The 26510-nt window shown below is 31.9% G+C and overlaps 1 protein-coding gene across 1 annotated transcript; it reads right to left on the bottom strand.

Moving 5' to 3' along the window:
• Window positions 1-6386: 6386 nt before the first annotated feature.
• metro (membrane palmitoylated protein 7-like protein metro) lies at window positions 6387-25252 on the bottom strand. The gene is made up of 11 exons (XM_088260172.1): window positions 24806-25252; window positions 22110-22381; window positions 21271-21402; window positions 15763-15792; window positions 12361-12528; window positions 10942-11138; window positions 9221-9336; window positions 7974-8354; window positions 7507-7677; window positions 7225-7397; window positions 6387-6674 (listed from the first exon to the last, which is right to left on the bottom strand). Exons 1-11 carry the CDS (start codon window positions 24837-24839, stop codon window positions 6498-6500), a joined length of 1851 nt encoding a protein of 616 aa, XP_088116298.1. The 5' UTR covers window positions 24840-25252; the 3' UTR covers window positions 6387-6497.
• Window positions 25253-26510: the final 1258 nt, after the last annotated feature.

Genomic DNA, 26510 nt, shown 5'->3' with positions numbered 1-26510 from the left:
ATTAACAAGTCATCACTAATCACAAAATCTTAGTTATACGTGAAATCGTTAATAGAGTCAAAAATAATTGAAGAAACATGTAATTAATTTATAGTCGTACTAATATAAATGCCACTAGCAATGATTGGATTGGTAAAGTTATATCAAGAATGGCACTATTTTTCTAAACTATTCAATGTACCTCTACAATAAATAGAGGGGAGAAAAACACACAAATATATAGTATATAATAAAGTTCATACATAATTATGCTTATTCACAATTATAGTTTAAAGGCAAAATTTTATTGCGAACATTATAGTGAAGTGTGTAGGCATCTAAGGTTATGCAAAAATGGCATATGCAAAGGTATATATGAAAAAGAGTACTTATCACTAAGGAAGAATATCGGGGTTAACTACATCACTGAGTTTCAAATCAGTTATGACAAATATATCACGCAGCACAATCCCCATTTTTAATTCATTATTTTCTTTACATATATTCTTCAAAATCATGTTTTTTTTTATGACAGATAATAAGTGTCAATACACTAAAAATTATCTGCTTAAGCTTTAAAGAAGACAGCATATAAAATATGTAATATGTATCTTTAAAACAAATGTTTTTACGACATATTTTATTTGTGATAAAAGATAATTTTCTTTGTGGTCATTTAGTAAGATATCAATACCATGAAAAAAAACTATAAATTAAGCAAAAAAGTAATATTTGATAAATACCTTTGTTTGATAGTGATATTGAATGATTTTAAGAAACATTGGTAAATACCAAGCAAAAGTCAAGATTAAACGCACAAAGTGACTGCCGAGTCAATTGGTAATAAGCTTCGAATAACCTTAAACATTGAGGTTTAAATCTCAGGTGCTGTGCTAGCACAAATTGCAGACATTATTGAAGGTGCCACAGTCTGTAAAGAGTTTACATATTTTTCAAAGATTCTCTTCGTATGTAAATATAAAGAGAAAAAACCATTAAGTAGTGGATTAAAATATGTCAATTCTCTCACGTACGTGACCGCTAATCCGGAAATTGGTATTATTATTTAATTTTTCAGTGACATCATTTATAGTATGGAATGTTTCATCCTTTATGACTATAAAACAGATTTTTTATTTGAATTTATTTACTAATAACACAAGTGACAATAATCTATTTCCACACAGCGATACAAACTACAGAAGACAATACGTGATGCTGGGAAACATTAATTTTTCCTAGCTACCATATAAAATGGTTTGCGTTTCCCATTGTAAATAAATCGAGCTACATGTTTAAACTGTTTTCTTCTGTCGACCTTATGTCGAGCTATACCGCAGATAATATTTATAAAGTAAAATTTTTACATTAAGCCCCTTTTCGGTTGATTTAATCAATTCAGGCACTCCATAAACAGTTCAAAGTGAAACATCATAATGTTTCACATTCTTCAATTGCTACGTTGACTATATTCGGCATCAAAAAGGCTTATCATAAATCACTATTGATTTTCCTTAATAATAAAATATCATGGATATCTATTGAATAAACACAGTTTCTACTAATATATCATATGAACGCTTAAATATTTACATCTACTAGCTCAAAATGAACACTTTTATAAATATATTTTAATATTATAATACCTACGCTTTATTGCTGAATGTTAGAATATGGGTGTTATTTTAAAGTTAGTAGTTATGTGTGTAATTCAAGGGAATCAGAGCGATGTATCTAAATATTTTTGAAAAAATATATAATATAATCTTTAATATTAATTTCTTACATCATAGTGAATAATAATAGTCGTGTATTTTCAAAATGCTCAGAGAACATGAACAATTCAGTAGGTACTATTAAATATGTAGATACGTAAAGAAATTTTACTTTTTACAATCCCTCCAGTATTTAAGGTATATTTGGAAATATTAACATATTTTATTTTGGATTACACATATAATTGAAGGTGTATTCATGATAATGAGACAAATGTCATATAGCGGCTACGCCAGTGCCGAATTGGTATATGTGTGACACGCACATGATGGGTACAGTGTGTTTGCAAGGTTTATATAACTAATTGAGTTTTGTCTGGATAATTTAAAACGATTTGTACATATATAGAGTTTCTTCCACAACCATCGTGTTTCCCAATAAGGATAATGAAGATAATAATGCTATAGGATATTTTTTGATCTAAATGTAAAAACATTTGTATGCCAGAAATGTAAAAATTACAAAAATTAAAAATTACAGTTCAGTATTCAATGTTCACCAACTTCGATTACACATATATTTTAAACAATCCTTTCTCGGCAATGTATCACATACCACAGTTTTATTTGGTGTTTCTGCTTAGAATAAATATTGACATCTTAGACGTATAATAATAATAATAAAACCCTTATCCGCACCCCAATGGTGCATAGGGCACTGCGTCATATAAATGCAGTGTTATCTTGATCGTTTACACATGAAGGAAAGGTGATCAGCCCTCCGCTTCAGGTACCAGTCCAGGATAATATTGAATAAATATGACAGTGAAAAAATCACTTCTATTTATTTTACCCCCCTGGGAATCTAACCCGGGACCTCCAGAACGGTAGCCGAGCGTGCTGACCATTACACTACGGAGGCGGACAAAAAGACGTACTGATTGATATCTTGATTGTATGATGCATATATGGTGTAAAATACATACTTATCATCTCCAATCAAAATATTCACACACAAATATGTTTTGACTATGAAGTTGAATTACATTTAAAATGATGTAAACCACAGCCTAGCGTCTAAACAAATTGAAAAAAAAAGAATTACACATTTACTAATCAATACAAACAAAAGTTCATTTAAGGCCGAAATTATATATAATGACCAATTTCTATTGAACATTATAAAGGTTTATTTCTCAGACGTTTTCAATAATTATTTAGAAAATTATTCGTTGAAGTTATTGTCATATTTCATTAATTTTTTCATCACCACACAACCCCTAGTGTTACCAACACTGCAGATTTTAATATAAATATATTTATTTCTAATTTTTTAAATAAAGAATATTCAATGTAATTAAAAAAATTGTTTTGGTTTTGTAATAGTAGGTAGTTACTGAAGCTACATTTAACATTGAGTATTTATTTGTATAATACATTATGTAAAGATGTACATACGAGGGCCGACCCAAAAGTAACAATAAAAAGTAAATTTTACACACTTAATTAAATGATTTTTTTTTTGAAAATTTACACACTTATGTACCATGTTATGAGAGGAAAAATAAAAAAAAATTGGTTAAAAACGGTAATGTTTGGAAGTTTTTTTGACGTTTTTATTCTCCCGATTTTTACGTTTCGGCGAAATTTTGACGTAAACAAATGGAACAAAATTAAATTTGCGCGCAAACATTAAATTCTGCTTCCTGCTAGGCAAATCACCTCAAGAAACACTGAAACTGCTTCAAATGCAAACTGCAAATTCAAGCTTTTAGAGCATGCTCCTTACTCTCCAGATCTTGCTCCTTGTGATTTTTTTCTTTTTCCTAGGATGAAAAGGCAATTGAAAGGAAGGAGATTTCAAACAATTCAAGAAGTTCAAAGCTTTGAAATCAATCAGTATTTCAGAGTTTTTTACTTGTTTTGGGCAGTGGGAAAAACGCTGGAACAAGTGCATTGCGTATAATGGACAGTATTTTGAGGGTCAATAAAGGTTTTTAAAAAAAATAAAATAAAAACGTCAAAAAAACTTCCAAACATTACCGTTTTTAACCAATTTTTTTTTTATTTTTCGGCTCATAACATGGTACATAAGTGTGTAAATTTTCAAAAAAAAAATCATTTAATTAAGTGTGTAAAATTTACTTTTTATTGTTACTTTTGGGTCGGCCCTCGTAAGTCAGGAGTATGGAGATTGATTGATATGCTTTATCTCTGACATTGCTAATGGATAAAAAAAAATATTTTGACCCTCTGGGAATCAAAACCTGGACCTGCAGCAACTAAACGCACTAACCATTTCACTACTGAGGCGGAAAAAAGAGTTTTGATTATTTGACGACAACCTAATTTCCCTGGATGTAATTTCATGTTACTTGTAAGTAAAGATTTTATGATAAAATACAAGAATGGAAATCAATCTTAACACGTTGACTGCCGTGGCAATTTTCTAAATTCCGGTCTAAAATGCCAATTCTTTAAAAATATTATTTTACTACTTGATTTTGAATAAACTTTTTATTCTTACTTTCTTTGTTCATATATTAATAATTTTTCTTTTCTTGAATTTTTTTAGCAGATACTTTGTGGCACATTTTATAAACTTTATAAAATTAAACAACTTTGTTTTAAAAAAGTGGTTAAAACAAAGTTGTTTAATTTTATAAAAAATATTTTTCGTTCGTGTAAACCAGCATTGACTTTTTTTCTCTTCCCATGCGCCATCTAACCATATTAGCACTGATATACTAGGAATTTTATCGTGGCTGCACGAATATGGCAAGTACACACAGTAGGAGATAACTCCTAGTCGGCGTCCTAGCAAAGAACGCAATCTACGAGTTATCTTATAGTTGGCAGTCAATGTGTTAACAAATGTAACGAGGTTTCACTTTTATTATGCGTACTATGTCATACACCGTGATATTTTTAGAACTTACATATCGCTCACTCCTTTCAAGAACGTCATAAATCAAAAATCGTCAATTTTCACTTGTGCATGTTTTCGGAATGCCCAAAAAATGTGCTTTATCCCAGCAAAAGAGGCATATTTTTTAACTTAATATTTACCCGCTACAGGGCAAAAAGTCTTGTTTTTGCATTTTGAACAAAATGTATTGTTTAATTGTTTTTTTTAAATATACTAAATATTTTTCAAATGGAGAAAAAACCTTCAGGTTTTACCTAAAAAGATCTGTTGCACAGTAAAAAGTTCTGTAAGTGGCTTGATATTTATTTTCAATACATTGTATTATATTTTTAAACTTTAAAAACATTCTCCTGAAAAATCAAGTTTTTTGATTTATGACGTTCTTGAAAGGAGTGAGCGATATGACTCAGATGACCTGAGAGAAGATTTATACTATATTTGGTTATGCTATTCATGATTTAGTTGCAGGAACAAAACCCCCAAGTAACCATTGACTACTTTAAGTATGTAGTAATTTCATATCGTCTGGGATGATTTCTTACCATAAACTAGTTTTAAAAAAATCACACTTAGGGCATGGATTCAAATGTACACTGCTGTCATTATTACTAAATAACATCATACACATACGTCTATTGAGTTAATTATTTCCTATGAAAGACTCATTGTAAAATTAGTGTCTTGACAATTTGTGTGTCTATCATCGCACACCTTCAATTATATATATATATATATTTACAAGTTTGTTATACATATCATAAAACTAATCAAGTACAATATTTTAAATTGACTAGCATCAAATAATAAAATACATACAAGTTTACATTCATGTTTGATTCTTACATTAATGAAACTGAAGTACAAAATATATTTATAGGTATAGTTATTTAGTTTAAGCGTATTCTCAGGGAATTTTAGATCAAGAAAAGCACCCTCTATGTGAATGTCCAATATAACAAATCACTCAGAACTCATCAAGCCAGACTAGCGCTAGGAGAAAGAAGATGTCATCTACAAAACGGGACTATTAGTCCTCTACAATCACACTCACAAATGTGTTTTTTTATATATTTGAGAGTTGGTATGTTGTAAAACACTCAATTGATAAGTTAGCATATAACAAGTAAATAAAATTAAAAACAATATATACAAACACAATGTTTACTACAAGTTTATTAAACTAAAATGTAAAACTGTATGTTAGTGCTTCAATTATAAATTATATACATAGTGCTTTGTAACTTATCGACGAGACCTGGTAAACAGTGTTTGAGTACATAATTTAAGTATACTAAAGACAATACACATACAACGAGAATCACCATGATTTAAAATACAGGTATACTTGGAATAACCTTTTGCACAATATTTGCAATTTGATGTTCAGAATAACAACTTGAATTTATTTTATTCACTATCACTAACTTAGTTGAACGTTTATACTTTTAGAGCTTTAAAGTATATTAATCTAAGTTCTCCATATCCGAATACATTGCTTATAAGATTGCATGATTTTGGAAGATTTAGTATATGCAAAGTAAATTCAAAGAAACTTTATGTAGAGAGGCACTGGTATAATAAGATATATTACAATAAACTATAGTAAACGAAGTAACAACAAGATGTATATATGACTACAATATATTATTCTATTCTAAGTTGGTGTAACGCTTTACCCTACAAAGGAAACTAATTCTGTTGTGGTGCTCTAAGTAAACAGGTGTTTATATATTTGCACAGTACAATACAACCTCACACAACAATAGTGGTCATCAAAATGGATATATATAATATGTTATTTGGCGTGACAAAGGTCAACAAGTTTACGCTATTTGGACTACAATTTGCCTAATATACTATGAACGTTATTTTGTTTATTGCACCCAGCTTGCAGGAACCCACAGCGGCTCAGTCTGCACCTTCCAAGCCGCCTTCAGTAGCGCAGAGAGAGAAGTTGCCAAGTCTCCGTTAACAATCTCCTCATCGCACAAGTGCCCGTACAAATACTCGATTCGAGCCGAAGTCTTGATAATGTCGATCAACTCCTCATCCTGCAAAATTATCATACTTCATAGCGGATGTACTCTCAGCATAAAGATAAAAAGGTTGGGTTTTTCTATGTACTCAATCACCTACTCGTATTATAAGTTGCTGACCAGTTATAATATAAGGCGTCGGCGATCAAATGAAAAAAAAACAATTAAAAAACAACTTTAAAAAATAATTTATCACTTTATTCAGTCGGTCCCATGTCGGATGTTATTAAAATTTTTTTCATCATTAGTATTACCTATTTAAATTCCAAGCCTACATTTTTGTCACTCGTATCTATTACAACAGTATGTGGAGCAGAGGACAAAAGATTTTTCAAATTGGAATGTAACTGTCTACCTAGATTTTTAATTTTAATTTTGGGGGACCGGAAAGGGTTAAGCTTCGATAATGCAAGGCCCTGTACAAACGATTTGAAAAGTTTTATGATTTAAATGATAAAATGATAGTTTCAGTGTCCAGATCACTTTAATGATGCAGTTTCTATTGACAACATGTTTTTGGCATTGCTAAAGGAATTGAATTAAGCAATCAAACAAAACAATTTACCGTAAATGCTCGTGAATTTGTTTCGTCAAACGTAGACCTCGCTCGTGCGGCCATCCTAGTTTCTCTTAACTCTTCTAGTGGAGGTGGTTTGATGAAGATAACATAAGGACGCACTCGGGGTGTACGGAGAGCCTTCAACGCTTGTTGATGAGGGCACAGTACACAAATATAACCTGAAAATTAATTATATATATATAAATAAATCATACCAGCTTTCATATCACTCGCACAAACACATTTAACTTTATGCTATTTTCCGAGGTTGTGAAATTACTTGCGTACCTGCACTTATAATGGATTCCACGCTTTCAGCCGATGTTCCGTACAAGTTTCCTTTATATTCTCCGAATTCTATCAATTTTCCAGCTGCAATATCTTGTTCCATTCTCTCCCGGCTAACGAATATGTATTCTTTTCCATTTTGTTCACCTGGTCTTTGAGGTCGAGAAGTAACTGAATAAAAAAATTGACAACGTTCTTCAAGAAGTCATTTTTACATTAATAAACTGAAAATTGGCCTTAAGTGTTTTCATTGTATATTTTAAACATAAATCAACACAACCGGGCGATCATGTTAAATATGGACTCTGTGTTGGAGGAGTGTAAAAATTAAAGAACAATATTAATTATTTTACAGTGTATAGAGTCAAATTTGGAGTTTCAATTAAACAAAAAGTTGATTTGATTCTATACTTTTTCTGCATTAAATCAATGTGAATGTAATGCGATTCTGTTATCGAAATACTTACAAGGTACGGGGCTTTTGTATTTGTCGGAATCAGTGGCAACGAGTCGGCGCTTCAGTTCATTCCTTCCTACGCCCGGAGCGCCGATGAGTATGAGCGGCGGAATAAGTCCAGGTCTGGGATACAGTCTTCCCACTTCTTCGTAAGTCGGTATGTTTTCCCTGTCAAAGTCGTCGTTTTCTGTCAAGTCATACATCATCTTCTTAATTTTGACCTGCGGTTTGCAAGGAAGCAGAGAGGCAGGGTCCATGTCGGAGCAATCCGATTCTTTACAGGCGATATTCTCTTCCTGCTGTTGGGCTTCCGAGGCCAGGGTCCGAGAGCATTGCACCGCTGCGGCCGGGTTGCAGAGAACCGGAGATGACGGAGCCGACCAACCATTTCCTGAACAGACAAAATACACAAGTTGTACGGTTCTGCTCGTTCGGAATAATCCATTTTAAATAAGGTATCCATTGGGGTTCCGTTTATTTTGAAGAACTTTATTTTAAATTGAAAAACTGAATAATGTAAACACTAAACACATTATATTTTTAATATATTTATTGATCAAATGGTATATAAATGAGTTCATGCATATTTTGTGACATCTCCGACATACATATATAGAATTTTGTTAATTGTGTAAAAATTAGTTTTTTTAACAGCAATTTTGAAAAATATCACTACATTTTCTATTTATTAATCTACTTTCCTTGCATTTTCATTTTTCTTCCCCAAAACTTGTAATTAAATATAAATGAACATGTATTTAGAGATTCAAAACGTACAGTCTGTTTAAGAGTAAAGAAAATAATTGAAGATATTCATAAAAAAAATATTTTATTAAAACACTCAGATTCATATCAACAGGGAGTTAGAGCTATGTGTGTGTATTATGATAATACCCCACCATACTCCGCATCCTTTCAAATAAATTGTATCATTGCAAAATATAACAGGGGCAATAATTGTTGACATTTTCTATAAATAGTAGAATTGTCTTTATGCATTAATTTGTTTTTTATAATTTTCGTCATAAGGTTTTTACCATTATTGTGTTTCTAATCAAATAAAGTTCTTCATTACGTAAATTACTAAATATTATATAATGATTGAAGTGAAAGCAGTCGCATGTATATAATATCGCACAATCGCAGGCAAATTGTTTTATTCAAATATAAATCGCTTTACATGTTATAAATAAGAGTATAAAAATATATTTTGGGAAAAATATTAAAAAATTAAATTTTTTGAATAATGTTGGATACCATCTAAAGTGGGTGCACGAGTCTGCCGCTCGTGGATAATCCTTCCTTCCTGAAGAGATCGCGATGGAATAAGTCCAGCTCTCATTATTTTCTCTCCCTCTCTTCTCGCTTGCCACCTAAAACATCCAAGCAGTTTGATGACTGCCAACCTTGGAGAGTCTCCATAAACCCCTCTTCCAAAGAAAATTGATCCCAAAGGATAATATCAAACAATAAAATTTTAATATTGTAAAAGAACACTCCGCATCCGTAGTGTAATGGTCAGCACGCTCGGCTACCGTTCTGGAGGTCCCGGGTTCGATTCCCAAGGGGGGTAAAATAAATAGAAGTGATTTTTTCACTGTCATATTTATTCAATTTTATCCTGGACTGGTAGCTGAAGCGGAGGGCTGATCACCTTTCCTTCATGTGTAAACGATCAAGATAACACTGCGTTTATATGACGCAGTGCCTTATGCACCATTGGGGTGCGGATAAGGGTTTTATTTATTTTATTTATAAAAGAACACTTGTTTTTTATCACTTGAGTTTAAACATAACAACTATTTTCAGAAGCTATGCTTTCATCTTCAGGTCTGAGTATAAACTAAAACTTTAATAATTGTGTTGCCTACTTTCAAAATTTGCCAGATCCAATTTTATAAGATTTTAAAATAAATACTCTTTCGGAATGCCAATTGTGGGTTTTATTGATTGATTGATTTTAAAACCCTGCTAAAAAATACTTAGAAACAGCGTTGTATTTCAAATTCCGCTATATTCATGGATCTTGCCTTCTGACCCATATCAGCCAATCAGAGAGCGGGGACAGGTCAAAAATTAAGATTACGTCATAATCGGTTTGTGTCTCTCGTATTTTTTTAAATACTAAAAAAAAAAAAAAAAATTCTATTTCATAATATTTTATCTAACGATAGACAAATCTTTTAAACATAAATGTTACCCGGAGAATTTTGCATTTTTTGGAAAATCGACTTACATGGATCTGGCGGATTTCGAAAGTAGGGGACACAATTAAACTCAAGTAGTAAAAAACAAATGTTTTTCTTTTACAATTGCATCATGTCTTACCACAAAGTGAATGCTGAAACAATAATTTTTTTTTCATTAATTGATTTGGCAGTCTCTTTGTAGTAATATATATTAATCTTTATTTTAAATTTTACTAGGTAAATGAAACGATTTCTAAAAATCTATTGTGATGTGCTTCGATGCATTCAGCTTCTAATGTTTGATAAAGATGTTAAATGCGCCAAAACACATGTCGCAATAAATTTTAAGAAATAGTGGTATTTACCAAGTAAAAATAAAATTTGTCCGCCTCCGTGATGTTATAGTTAGCGTGTTTAGCTACCATACTGGAGGTCCCGGGTTCGATTCCCAGGGGGGTGTGAAAATAAATATTACACTCTAATATTTGTATAATATTACCCTGGACTGGTCCCCGAAGCGCAGGAGTGATCACCTTGCCTTCGTGTAAGTTACGATAAAGATAGCACTGTGTCAATACGATGCAGTGCCCTATACACCATTGGGTATGGATAAGGGTTAGAAGAAGATGCAAAATAAAATATTTTCTTGAACAAATGGAATAACTTATTGAATGAGAATAAGTATTATTTTAATTTGATTTTGTTATATTGCCAATTAAAACATTAATCACAGAATGAAATTTTGAGAATTATGAACAAAAATATATTAAAATGTAGAAGAAAACGTACCAGTAGGCATCATCTTGCGAGACTATATGGAGAACATCGCCTTTCTTGAAATCGAGGCCAGCTTCTTTGCAGGGAATATAAGGGTCGTTTGCAGAAGAATAATCGAAATGGGCGCGAACGCGGACTTTGCTTTCCCGCAAACCAAGTTTTCCGTAAGATGGTACTAATTTAAATGTTATGGTCCCTTCAGAATTTTGCTGAAACAAAAATAAATGGATTCGTTCACATAATACAAATGCCACTAACATTGTGAAACTTCACTCAGCCATATTGATCTTTTCTTGGGACGTTATAATCTAATAGCACTCTCTAAGAGTAGAATCATATTGAAATATAACAGAAACATAATCAGTATTTTTTGAGAGTTACTTTTTGACGGTGACAATAATGAATTATGAATGACAATGTTTCAAAATCATTCTCCTCAAATTGGTTCAAAGAATATTAAGCCAGGAATGGTCTATATGACATTCACCCTTCTTACGGACTGCAACTTTATTTTGTGTGAATTACGTTGGTAATTGTTGTCTAGTAACTAAGTCTAGTGAAGAAGGTAAGAATCATTGGATTCTGAGGACAAATCGTAGTCGTACAGGAGAAAATGACCAACTAACAAAACGTAAAATGTTCAGGAGGGCCATTTAAGTCACTTTTACTTGGCAGGAAAATAAAAATCAATGCAGTTAGTCATTTTTAACAAGTCAATATATTATACTTCCAAGTTTAAAATCCTTTGGTATTTTTTTCAGGGCAATATTAGTAAGATATCAAATAGTCAATGATAACGTTTTTGCAAAAAATGCACTTGGTCACTTTCTCCTGTATGACTACGATATGTTAACATTGTGAATATTTTGCGACTCTTAACCTGTCCGGGAGTGTGGTCTTCTAAACAAAACTTTCCTCAAAGGAGTATGGGCATACATGAACGCCCGCACTTATAACTAAAGCCTGGTGACATTTATTTCTAAAATGGCACTTTTACTGCTATCTGTGGTTGTATTTAAACACTATAACTACATTTTAGATTATTTTTCTGTTTTACCTACTTCATTTTACCTAAAATAATGTTTGTGTGACGTCATCGTAATGACGCTGTCAAAGAAAATCTGTGATATAAAACAAAGATAATTTTGAAATAAAACATGTGCACTGGTGTATATATTTTTATATAAGAAATTATGTTGCTTATAGCATTGACCATAATAAAAAGTAAAAAAAAAATAAAAAAATTCACTCCCTAGATACAGTTTTGTTTGCTGAAACTCAATCCCTGACAGGTTAAGGAAACAAAGAAGAAAAAACAGTAGAGACCAGAAGTATTCGAATTTGAGAATGCCTAAAGGCATGCCGTTAGGCCAGGTGTGGCGTTGAATTGAAAAAAAATTGAAAATATAAATATAAACAAAGTGGACTTACAAGTATGGCAAGAACATCCGCCGGCGTCTTGAATTCCACGTTGATACCGTTCACTTCTATGACTTCATCGCCGGCGTGGATTAATCCTGATCTATCTGCAGCACCTCCGTGCATTACTCTTGCTATGACAATTTTCCCGGTATCTTCGTCGGTTTTGATTGTAGCACCCTATAATAAATGAAATTGTCAAGTTAGTACTTAGGAAATTGTAATGGCTGATGATAAACGGAGAGGCTAAGGTATAAACATGTACTGAGGCCATTGGAGTTTGTTCACTCACTGGGCATATTGTCTTGTTACCTGGGTGCAAATATGAAGAGCTTATTTTTAAACATACAATAATATGCATTAATTGCATCAGCGGGGCTTAATAGTAAAAAATTTCTTATTAAAAAAAGTTTTATTTTTAACAACCGCTCTGAAATTGATCACACACCACATCATTAAATGACTGTACACAATAGGATTTCATCATATTATCATATTAAAAAAATTTAACTAATAAATTTGAGAGATTAAAATGATGAAACTATGGGTGGACAACCTGCTGCATTAAGGCTGTATGCAGCCTCTTGGTATGGCATTTTGATTCGGTTAATCAATACATATATAAATATTATATAAAAATTCAGCTTCCATATGTTTATGACCGCAAAACTTGGAAACTAAAAATATAAAATTTAATTTTAAAATGTGTATTTTTTTTCAAAGACTTCTATAAATTGCATTTTAACTAGTTTACATTGTAAATTACAAATATTTGGTTTATACGGGTTATCAAGGTTTTCTTTACAGCGGCCTAATGTGGGATTTTTTCATTTCTAAAAGTCACAAATGTGGCTTGTAGAAATGAAAAGATTCCCCACATTCAAATTCTAGACATTTAAATTGCTGCTAAGTAACTTAAATTACAATGACATCATACATGAGTTTGGTGAAATTTACTATCAGTGTACTCTATATTCTACTTCTACTGTGTAGCTTGCGAACCCTGTTTCTATTGGTACCAATTTTCTGAAAACAAACCTACTGAAATGCTGTTTTTCAACAAGAGAATCTGGTAAATTAAAACAATTATACTGCCTAGATTTATGATACTCTTTTGCAATCCTCGTCATATCATTACCAACACAGCTATTAGTACTATCAAAGCACTCGGCCATATTGTTGTAGTGGACAAAAGACATTTGATGTTACAAGATGCAAGAGGCTGTTCTATTGTACATTGATGAAGTCAGGGATATGACAGTAGCGAGTTTGTTTACCAAACGATTTGACTTATGACATGCTTAATGGTTTAATGTAAAGTCTGACTGAATAAATGAAACTATGATATTATGAAAATATCTTCAACCATACACATATCGACATGCCCTATGTAAAGTGCGCTAACTACATTTTTATCAATTTTGAGATATTTGGTGTACGTTACCAACTGACCGTTACCTACAAATATAAACAAATGAAAAAAATATAAATAATAAATTACGCCTAGTTTTCAGGCACATAAGACGGTATCTACATCGAATTTTCAAAATGAACTGAACTCCTAAAACGCTAACTACTTAATTTGGACAAAGCATAAAGTTTAAAAACGATTTAATACATTATTTTATCGTGTTTTTGAATATATAATTCTAGTTTAGAGTTTCAGATAAAACCGTTAATTAATAAAATAATGTGTTGAAAAAATCTTCTCTCCTGTAAAGTAACAGATTTGCAGATAGAGTACTTTACGTAGGGGTCGTCGATATGACAAGAGAGATAATGTATAATTTGATTTTAAAGATCTGTTGTTAGAGAAAATATTAATATGATTATTGGTAAGGTTACATTGATGCCATGCTGATGAATTCGATAAAGCAATGGCATGATCAGTACGAGGAAGTATTATAATTATAGACAAGAGTCAAAAATACAACTTACATAAAATGATCTAAAATGGTATAATTCTCTTGGTGTAGTTGATTTTCAGGCAGTTGGTACCTATTTATAATGATCACCTAGCGTTCATAAAATAAACATTTAACCGGATCCACGCGACTCGCATGACCGTATGTGTTTTCATAAAACATTCCCTGTACGCGGCTGACATAACCGTTTGTGTTTTTACTTTACTCCAAGTTTCGAACCTCAGTTCAACTTGGAGGGATTTTTTCATGGTGTGGAACTTTGGATAAAATAATACGTCAATCCTTGGCCTTATGACATCTGTTGAAATATCTGACTAATAATTTGTAACATCACAAGGATAAATAAAAGAACAGATCCCTGATTTTTCTTGCGGTCGGTATAATCATGGTATAGTCCGCGCCATAATCATGCCCTATATCTGTCTCACTCTCGCCGCTACGCATCGCCAGTGGGTAAGAGTGACACACGATGCGTGCTTTGATTTATTTATGTTTCGATCTAATTTGTTTTTATTACGATTTATTTGAAGAATAATGTGACACAAGTGTATTATAGAGTACCAAAAAGGCACAATGAATCCCATGGAACGTTTTTGTTTAGGAAAATAAATTGTTTCTTAACTAAATACATGATAAAAGTAATCATTTAAAAAATGGCAAAATACCGCCGCGCACGGGCGTCTCTCAGGAACAAAGTTAACGCGGTTAAAAGGTTAAATTTACATTGCATCAATTTGATGCAGTGCCCTATGCAACATTGGGTGCGGATAAGGGTCAGTTGTAGTAGTAGATAAAGTTAACTGTGTGTTAATGTTACATGTGTGTAAAGTGATTACTTAAACCAGCCTATGATGGACGTCAGTCCCGTAAATGCCCAGACTTCCATATTCTTCTTCATCTCTGATGAGATGTCAAAAAAAATAATATGATGGTGTATTTATTCCGTAACATTAAAACATCGAATACTTACATTTCGTCCATTATCTCGGAACTGCTACAGTGTTGTACAAAAAGTCTTAAATTTATAGATTTATTGGTGATCATGCAACTGAGTCTCATGATAAACCTAAGGTTTTTTCGATGACATTTGTTACATTTCGCTGTTTTCTGATACATCAATATACAATGGTATTTCGATTACCCTGATTGGAATAAAGAAATGAAAGTATGTTACAGATTTGATATTCACATCTTTACTAAAGAGAGATGATTTTCATCTATCAATCAAGATAAATCGAGAGCCCACTGTATGCTAAATTCACACACTCACATATATATATAATACATGTTTATTTATACTGGTAATGTAATGAAATGTGAAATAAACATGCATTCAAACAATGAATGTAAAAGCAACTCTTTTTGTAGATGAGTGAAGAGACGGCAGTTATCTTGGAGATTTGTGAAAACGATTTTGACATTAAGCGGTGAGCGATATATATTTTAAGCGTAAAACTATTGAAACATTTAAACTGTGTCATAAACTTACCACTATGGGCTCTGCACTCTGAGCACCACCCTTTTGACCATAAAAATATAATTAAAATTCTCGTGGCGATTTGATAAAACAGATTAGTTGAGAAGAATACACAACTCATCCTCATTCAGGTGGTTCTTTGGTTATAATTTTAACTTACTTCCAGACCACAATTATAATATCGTAGTCGTACAGGACAAAGTGACCAACTAACAAAACGTAAAATGTTCAGTAGGGTTATTTAAGTCACTTTTGCTTGGCAAGAAAATAAACATCAATGCAGTTAGTCATTTCTAACAAGTCAATATATTACACTTCCATGTTCAAAATCCTTTGGGATTTTTTCAGGGCAATATTAAGCTAGTAAGATATCAAATAGTCAATGATCACGGGTTTTTTTTTAATGCACTTGGTCACTTTCTCCTGTATGACTACGATATGTTAACACATTGTTTGCAGGAAACGCTTGAAAGCGTCTTTGACATACTGTTGGTAGAGAGCGAAGACGCTTATAAGCGTTCTGTTTGCTTTCATTTGGTACAGCGCAAGATGCCAAAAAACATTGTACAGATCGGGTCAGGTTTGCGGTTACTTGTGATATAGTATATGATCCTAATTAGTATACTAAATAGAGTCGGGGTTGATGCCCGCCCGCCAACAATGTGTTAATATTCTAGTAACAGCAACAGTGTAAGGAGCAATGTACTGTAGACAGAGAAAACTCATTACAGCGATTGATAGTCTTTAGCCTGAATGAGGATAATACTTTGAAAGATATTTGAAAAAAAGTTTAAGAGTAATATGAATAGTATTTATTGAATAATACATATAGTTTGTGTGATTATATAGAATATTACAAAGCATCTAGTTCATGGGGTATAAATTCAACAGCATTAAGCCGCATTTCCACGGGCGAGAAACATCCGGTAGTTTGTCTGATAGCAACTTGCAAATTAGCAATCAGACAGCCTGACAGACATTAATCGCTAAAGTTTTCTTGTTTGTGAAAACACGACTGAAGACAGAGTGTGGGGAAAGACAAGGTCTATAGATGTAAGAAATATTAATTCATAACGGTGGAAATTATATTGACAAATATAAGTATTTAAAAAGATAATTGTATTTATCTATTTGATGGCGTATAACATAAAATAATGTTAAAAAATAACCGTGTAAAAAAAGAAGAAAAAGTATTTGTACTTATTATAAGTTCATTTATGTGTAATAAATACATGACAATATTAAATTGTGTAAAGGAGGTAAATAAAAAAAATATAAACTGTCATAATATAAAAAATATATAAAGTTAATGTTTACCTGTTCTATTTTAAATTCAAACTATCTAATTGTCATACTGTGGTAAATATTTTATCAATCAGGCTATGATCCTTATGGAACCTAACCTAACGTAACAAAACTTGGTTATAATTTTTAATAGTGGGGCGCTTAGGCTTACAAAAAAAGAATAAAACTGAGTAATATAGTACAAATATTTATCTTTAAAAAAATAATACAAAATTAACTTTTTATCTTCTTTTTACCCTCATCCGCACCTAATGGTGCATATGGCACTGCATTCAACTGATGCAATATCAAGTTGCAATATCAAGCATGAAGGCAAGGTGATCAGTCTTACGCTTCAGGTACCGGTCCAGGGTAATATTAAATAAATATCAGAGTGAAAAAACACTGATATTTATTTTGAACCCTTTGGGTTCCAAAACAAAATAAAAAAGTTTAATAAAAAACATTACAAAATTATATAAAAGGATTGTAAAGAATAATAAATTTCACACTATATATATTAACTTTCCAAGGATTCAGAATAAATTGAATCATATTTTAGATAAGGAGAATAATATTTAGCCGTTCTAAGAAGTTTAATATTTTAGTGTCAAATAGAACATTTAGGTCTAAACCAGTGATTCCCAAAGTGGTCTATATCGACCCCCAGGGGTCTATGACAACTTGCAAGGGGTCTATGTTTTAATTTGAATTTAAAATATAAATGTATAAAATCTAACATGTGTGGTTCAAAGTGAGTAACAGTACATATACCGGCTGTCAAAAATACATTTGAAGTTGATGAATTTGATAAAAATCAATATCAGGTAAGGCAAGGGGTCTACGAGATAAAAGAGTTTGGGAACCTCTGGTCTAAACAATGGAAATTGTTAAAAAAAGTCAATAGAAAATACGTAAAAGAATCTGGTCAACTCTGGTGAGTAAAAAAATATCATAATATTATACTAACAAACTATGTATTACACTGTTTTTGCAGGAGCTAGAATATAAATTTTATCAAACTCGGATTTCTGTTTCATTGCGTTCATTTATCAGTATTTCGTTACTATGATACAGGGCATGCATCACCATTTAACAGTAAATATGGCCATAAGTATTCTATCAATCAATAATCTATTAATTATTTCTTTTCTTCTATCCTTTTTCACAATTTCAGTGTATATAAATTACATTTTTAAACTATAAATGATAAGTGCAGAAAACAGATTCATTTGGTGTTTTGTAGTATAGATCATTTACCTAGAATTATGTGGAATTTTCAATATACGATATTAAACATCTCATGTTGTTGCTACTTGACAGCTGTAAAATTTAAGATATTGGAAATGCATTCTATCTCTTTTCTCTCTTTTATATTTAACAGACTGAGCAGCAACAACGCATGGCTAGGTAAATGGTATCTGTAGTAAATATCTGTCATGTCCGCCTCCGTGGTGTAATGGTCAGCGTGTTTAGCTACCGTGCTGGAGGTCCCGGGTTCGATTCCCAGGGGGGAGGGGGAAACAAATATTAGTGATTTTACACTGTAATATTTATTTACTATTACCCTGGACTGGTTCCTGAAGCGCAAGACTGATCACCTTGCCTTCATGTAAGTAATAATCAAACACTGTGTCAATTTGATGCAGTGCCCTATGCACCATTGGATGTGAATAAGGGTTATGAGTAAGTATGATAATGAGTAGTAAATAGTATGCAGTATTATAATGTCACAGTGCATTTTGTAATGACATCTGGAGAAATAATCTGCAAACGGGTTTTATTACTTTTTTTTACTAGTGATGCCATTTTAAGGTTATTTTGCATGCCCTACTATTATAGCGCTTGCCATTATTCATAAGTATATCATCATTCATTCGCTTCACTTGCCAACACATAAATATCTTATTCGTAATAAGTGTTTTAAAAATGAAGTAGTATACGTTTAAAGTGTTCATAAATTGTAGTTATTATATTATTTGGTTTGCAAGTTTTGATGTTAAAATAATACTTGAATACCCACGATTTTTTATTGAACGATTTCCACTGTATATAACAAAAATACAAGAAAGTAAAATTTTACATTGTCACGAGAAATAAAATAATAATTTTGTATAAAAATTGCTTCATATAATATATTGTTGATCAAGACTTAAACATCTTTTAAGTTACGTTCAATTTTATAAATTTGATGATCCATAACAGCGGTGTTCTCGTTTTTCAAAAATCCAAAATAACTTTAATTTATCTATAAATTAGAGTTGTGCTAGATTATTTAAAATAAGGTGCAAAGTGATTGAATAAAGCGAGGAAGTAAGGCGTAAAATTACCAATATTGGCAGTAGGAGAATATCGCTGCTCATTGAAATAATATCTTGGAAAATTGTATTAAATACTTTATATATTTCATTTATTATTATAATATTTTGTAAAGCATCATTAAGCAAGTTATTGGCGTCTAGTTTTATGAAGTTACATACTATTTCACCATCAGTAATGGCTTTATTTGGCAGTAGGAAAAGAACCCAAAGTGCTAATTAAAAAGTAAATAAAAGTGCTCTTCATAAGCTTGTTTTTATTAGTAAACGTCTAAGCTACGATATGTTAATTGGAAAATAGGTGTAAAAACATATGAATAAAAAAGCTTTAGTTATTTTGTATTGTTGTAAAATAAAAACAAAAATTCAAGTATGAAGCAACCATTGATTTGATCAGATCTTCAAAGAACTCAGTCACTGGAAATAATAGGTGACATGTCATTAATTAAATACAGCAGTTTTTTTTAATGTAATTTGTCTAGATTTCCAGGGACTCTTATCTACAATCTAACTCTATAATTTGAATACAGAATACCAATTACCCTCTCTGATAATTACAATAGAAAAACTGCGGTTTTAAATTATTGTGTTTTCAAAATTCCCTTGTTAGTGGTCTAAAATAATCTTTCGATTAGATAAAATAAATAATTATTATGTATATTATAATAATAACGAAAAATTAAAGTATGTATTTCGAATGTGGATTGTGATTTAAAATAACAGGGATAATTTCTTAATTAAATTTGATTGACATCTTAGTCAAAGAAAATCACAAATTGCTATACACGGTCATAAAAATTTAGTAAAAAAATGATAGTAAGGATATATTAGCAGAAAACATTAAGTCATAAAAATATGTTCAGTGATAATGGAGTTTAAAGGAGAAATGTTTAAATAGTCTCAACTTGAGATGAAGCATCTATCGTTTTTATATGAAAGAAGATGGAAGTCTTAGCATTCCAGGGATTATGATTTATATACTTGTGTAACGTTCACCATTCTGGCCATTATTTAAAGTGTTCAATTATAGATGCTTGGTCTTGAATTGAGACACCTTTAATTTATATTGATATGTCATCTGTAGGGTGAATAATCCAGTAACTGAATAAAAAATAAATAAATTAAGAAATGTTTATTACATGCTACTCTTTTATTAAAATGAAATTATTACTTATCAATTGTAAAGAATGTACTTTTGGGTATTATTATGAATGTGTATATCAAGAAGCATATTCTTTATTCAATGAGTATAAAATAATAGTAAAACAGATAAACATAATTTAGTGAATTTTTTAAAACCTATAACTTAGTTCAAAATCGATTATCTGCTTTCTATTTAAACATCATAAGTAAGTTTATTCTTTTGCGTTTTCATAATACATAAAACCGCCCACGAATCTTTATTTTTATCCAACACAACTTCTGTATACAACACGTGGCCGGAATATTTGTATGGACATGGGAGCCGTATTTGACATACAGAACGTGTTAAGTATTAATTTAATTTGAATAAAATTGTAGTGATAATACTCGGTGGTTGGAGCGCTACATGCAGCGCAGTCAACAAATAACTGGAGAAGATTCATTACTTCCACAAAGGTCACAACCCACAGTAATGAGGAATAAGACGGAGAAGAAAAGAGTAAGGTATAATGTTTAGAATAAATTTTTCTCCTTTAATTTCCGTGTTTCCCAAACATGTTTGTATGACTTAATGCGTTCTGCTAGTGTACCCTCGATAAATGGGACAAAAATCAATCAACTTATTTGTTTACAAAATAGTTATTACCAAAAGATAGTGACCAAATAATAAATTGGATTCACGACTGTGGTTGAAGCTTAGTACAAATAATTTAGTTTGTGGTTAATAAATTGTTAGTAGTGTAATAATGAAATTGATTGAATGAGGATTATTTACCAATGGTTCGTCGCTTTTTACTAGTTGCACTATCTTAACGGTCTCTTCGTTATCATCTCCATCCGCAGGCACTTCTGGCAAATGAGGATAATAGTCTTTCTGAGCAATAGCATCGTGAGCGCAAAGGATTCCCTTAAATAAACAAAACAACCAATTGAAATATAGTACAGAGTCACGAAATATTCACTTTTCCAGGTGTCAATAACTGAGTTGAACTGTAGTGTTAAAATAAGTATATTACACTGAGCTCTTTACACAATTTTCAAATAACTAATGTGCATAAACGGAATAGTCTATCGTACTATAGTGAAAGTAAATAATTCTGGATACCTTGGAATATTTTAAGTACTTTTTTTAAATAAAATTCAGATACAATAAGCTACATTTTATTGATTGTTGATATCTTGAATTGATTTTTATACAAAGAAACCTATCCACCATAACTTATTTTTATTTAAGTATACTTTTTTACATGGTATCTACCGCATCTAACGTATCTACCGTGTAAATGAGAAGTTCAGTGTTAAAGTATAGCTTTGATATAAAATCACTTAATAATTTAAATATAACATTGGTCGGTTATACTAAACAAATTTGAAAATACTATAAATATACACTTTTAAAAAATAATACACTTTTTTTACAGTAATAATTATACAAAATGTAATACAAAAATCTAGATATTAACCTCCAATGCATTTTTATTTATTAAATGACTCATTAGCTTTTTCATATTTGTAAAGCTTTTGGATTCTTCCTCTGATTACTAAGTGAATTTAACTGCGCTTTAGGGTTGAGATTATCATTTGCGAATAGCGAACACCGTATCTCTGAAATACCTGAACATGAGGAGTCTGGAGTAGCTTGAACACCTCTTCTTGTATTGGTGATGTCTGTCTGTTGGACACAGAAATCAGTTCTAGGACTTCCAAGGCAACTTCCATAGAATTAGACAGTAAGGGGAAGAACCTTTCATCCTTTCCCTTGGCCACAATTTTGTTATGGACATGCACCAACGCATGGAGCTGTTTGGACTGAAGTAGCTCACTGAGGAAGGTCAAGTCTTCGCCCCCTTGAACGTCCTTTAAAGAAGACAGCAGGCGGGAAAGAGCTGGAAAAAGAACAATATATCGGTTGGTTAGATTACTTACTTATCAATATTTTTTTATTCTATATTATTTTTAAATTGGAGTTGCATTTACTATTTATCCTGCTTCTTAGACCAAGGTTTATAGATCAATTAGTCGATTTTTGTTACTTCTAGCTAGAAACTTTTAGAGATTAGAATTTTATTTTAATCTCTGTTGGGAAAAGGAAGGATGATAGTGTGGCCCAACCAGGAATTTCTCAGCATTTGCTCATTGCTCGGAGAAAACTAACTAAAACTCCTCAGCAGAAGCCGAACTGTTGACTGTCGTCAACAGGCCTTCCGTTCCACATAAAGAGAGTTCGGCATTTTGTGTATGCTTCTGGTATATAAATACACTTCAGGCACCTTTTACATATATGTAAGTCGGCAAGATGCCGCTATATTGAAAGTATTTCACGATTTCTGTTTTTCCAATGGTTTAAAAAGCACATATACGAGGCATATCCTAAAAGTCATGAAATGTTTTTTTGCTCGCAAACCCTACCGATCGCAGCATCTCAAACTGATTGGATGAGGTTGGGGAGATCCTAAGCTTTACAGCACATGAAAGTTTATTCAGCTGTGAACATCAGTAGAACTAGAATAAATGATTTAGTGCACCCTAGTATTTTGAGATGTGTGATTGGGTGATCAAATTTTGCACGAAACTCGACAGTGAAAAACTGTCGAAATTCACAAATCGCCCAAGCAAGCCTACAGGTAGTCTGTTCTATTGTATGAGTAAGTTTCAAGGTAGGTGAAGAAGCTCAAGGGATGCCAGTAAGGGGTGGACGAAGACCTTCCATCTGGACACCCAAGAAAAAGCCAAACCGATGAAAATGTGACTAGTGCGAGTAATTTGTTGAATTCTGACTATCAAATGTTTGTTCTGCTATTAGCTTTACTTTGAATGTTCCGAAAACTGTCATGCATCATATTGTTATGGACAAATTGACATGTGTGCCAAACTGGTCCAGATGTATCCAGCCACACGTTTCTGCACATCGGTGAGTTCCTGGCAAACCACAAATAGGAACAATATATATGTTTCATGACTTTTGGGATCACCTACATGTAGATAAGAGGTAGCCCTTGAGGAAGTATTTTACGAAAATGGCGCTGTGTACATTATCCAAATTTAAGTGAGTAAAAGTTCTTTATTTTATTTATTAACTTCAACATGGGTATTTGTAAACAGCAGTTCTTGAGAGAGAGAAATAATTGTTTGACAGATACTACACAACTGCAGAACTGTCAGTGTCACATCAGTAAGCGAATGTTGCCACTTCAAGTTCGATGATAGCAGTGTAAAAAATTGACCTTTAGTTATTTACTTTAAATTATTAGTGATAAAATAACATTATTTTTTCACCGTACTTTAGTGATTGTTGTTATTTTCAATGAATACGTAATTTAAATACCCATGGGTAGTAGGGAGAATAGAGAGTAACTAACCATTTGCCTATATATATTGTCTGTGGTGATGTCACATCTTCAAAAATGACAACTGATCTATATTATTCATGATAATTAATGCGATTTGGGGAGATTTAATTATCATTACAGCCCTTATGAGGATGTGATTATAGTGCACATTATTTTATAATTTTCTGAATATATTTTTAGGATATTAGCTAGCCGGGGACTACAGGGTCTGAATAGCCCCCCATGGTATCCCAAAAATAAACAGATATGAAAAAAATGTATATAACAAATGAAGAGAAAAAACGGCTTTAACTTTTAAAATGTATATTATTAATCATGACTGAAATCTATTTATTTTTTATTTGTATTTTTGCATTGAGTTTAAAGTTCTTGGTAATAAAGATATATTGCGTTGTTTTATTATTTACTAAGTCAATTTTTAGAAAGCATGTAGTGTTTTTGGCATATCTTTACGGAATTCGCAATTCTAAAAAAGTGTGCAAATTAAATTATCATCCCTTGTACTTTATTATTATTTAACCGTAATAAATGTTTTCCCGTGAAATCATTTTATTTGATATTTTAGCACGAAAAATTACATGAAATAAATTCAATTAATTTTTTTAATGAATAATTTAAAAGATATTGGTTTGGAAAATAAATGTTTTTACAAATAAACATCTAAAAAAAAAACAAATAGATGATCCAAATCATATTCTTTTTATTCAAAGACTATTTTAAGTTATGACGAATTATGAAGAATAAATAAAAAATATTTAAAGCAGTTTCTTTAGCCACTAAAAATATTTATCGCAATATATACAGTCAAAAATTGTATAAAAGTAAAAAAAAGAAACAATTGTACAATTACGTAAGTTTTGTAACAAGTTTTTGAAAGTAAATACCGGGATTTACTATTGCAGTTATGCACCTATGCGTCAAAATAAATAAACTTAAGTCATTGCAAATTATTATACGAACCAGGATCCCACTTTTCAGTTAGGTTTTCATCCATAATTGTTGTGGTCACTGGTCAGATGTCAAAAAACCGTTTAGTCTGCCCCCCGCTAACATAACTTCGTTTCTCTCACACGATCCCTACATCGGCGACCGGCCTTCCGCAGGGACACGTCGCGTCCATGTCCTGCAGTCTGGCTGAAGACCAAGGCTCTCTGGACGATTTCGGAGACGATTCGACTTCGAAGCACGCGAGTTCGCGAGGATAACTACTCGACCACTTCAATCGATACCGAACGGACAGAGAACTGCGGAAAGAAACTTCGAAAGAATTTGAAACACGGAGAAATTAAACTTGGGACGTGATATTGTTGTTGGAAAATTCACACATAATTTAATATATAAAAAAAGAGCGAAGAGAGCGGGCAGGTAAGCCTGACGCGCGCCACGGAGCAGTACGGGAACAAGACTGAAAATTGTACCGCACGCGTCCCCTACCGAATTTCACCCTCACCCATACAAACAAGATTATAAACTCATACAAACATACCCTTAAAGCATGCCGTGCACGCACACAACCAACTGCGCGATGATAACCTTTGCGCGGTACGGGCGCCAAAGGGATAACACCGCTAAGCTAAATTGTGCCACTTAGTAAAATAAGCAAAGCTCTTATAAGTCGAGCTTTGTTTTTTGGCCGAGTTGATGCGCTTTTTTGCCGAGTTGGATGGAATACAATTAGGGATGAAATGAATACGGGCTGACAACCCTCGAATCAATGCGCGGACACTGACTGCATCGCACCTTCCGATTTTCGCTTCTGATACAGAAAGTCCCCTGTTAACACTGGGATACGTGTTTATTAACATACGGCGCTAAATGAAACAGTGTTATACGAGGATATTTTTAATAGTGCAACTGAAATGCTAGTAAACGACACTTGCATTTCAAACTTGAGCCATTGACTTTTAAGTGTAATTTTTTTATTGCCTTGACACCAACTTGTTTTGATACCTATGAATTATTAATGGAAATCGACAAACATATGATTTTCTTAAATTAATAACGTTTACACAGCACTCCAAATCGTATTAATAGCGTGGACCTTGGTTTACGCGCTAGTATATATATGTTCACATATATAATCTTTATTATTATTATTATTATTTTTTTTTTTATATTATTTTTTTTTGACATCTCATCAAAGATGAAGAAGAATATGGAAGTCTGGGCATTTACGGGGCTGACGACCGTCGTCGGCTGGTTTAAGTGATCACTTTACACACGTGTAACATTCACCAATTCTACCCATTATTGACAACCACACTACTCAAATTCACGGAAGTTCTATATATATACATATATATATATATATATATATATATATATATATATATATATATATATATATATATATATATATATATATATATATATATATATATATATATATATATATATATATATATATATATATATATATATATATATATATATATATATATATATATGAACCAATTTAGAAACCTTGTTCTTGAATCACTAGAACTTCACTAGAGACATCTATTGGTGAGATGTAAAGAAGCTTTTTACTAAGCAGAAACTCTTATATTATCTCTTATCGATGACGGTCGTCAGCCCCGTAAATGCCCAGACTTCCATATTCTTCTTCATCTTTGATGAGATGTCAAAAAATAATAAAAAAATAACTCCTGTAATTGGAGATAAA

The sequence above is a fragment of the Brachycentrus maculatus genome, unplaced genomic scaffold (genome assembly GCF_059751285.1).
Source record: "Brachycentrus maculatus isolate JH-2025_06_01 unplaced genomic scaffold, ASM5975128v1 h1tg000126l, whole genome shotgun sequence".
NCBI classification, from domain to species: domain Eukaryota; kingdom Metazoa; phylum Arthropoda; class Insecta; order Trichoptera; family Brachycentridae; genus Brachycentrus; species Brachycentrus maculatus.
Note: the sequence above shows the minus strand (reverse complement) of the source record. Positions and strands in the feature narration are given on the sequence as shown.

Excerpts from the sequence above, each read along its gene's own strand:
- metro (XM_088260172.1), bottom strand. The coding sequence starts at position 24,839 with ATGGATGAAAACCTAACTGAAAAGTGGGATCCTG. Across the intron at positions 8,355-9,220 it reads TCGTGCACCCACTTTAGATG|GAAATGGTTGGTCGGCTCCG; the intron begins GTATCCAACATT and ends TTGTCTGTTCAG. Across the intron at positions 6,675-7,224 it reads CAAATTCACGAGCATTTACG|GATGAGGAGTTGATCGACAT; the intron begins GTAAATTGTTTT and ends ATAATTTTGCAG.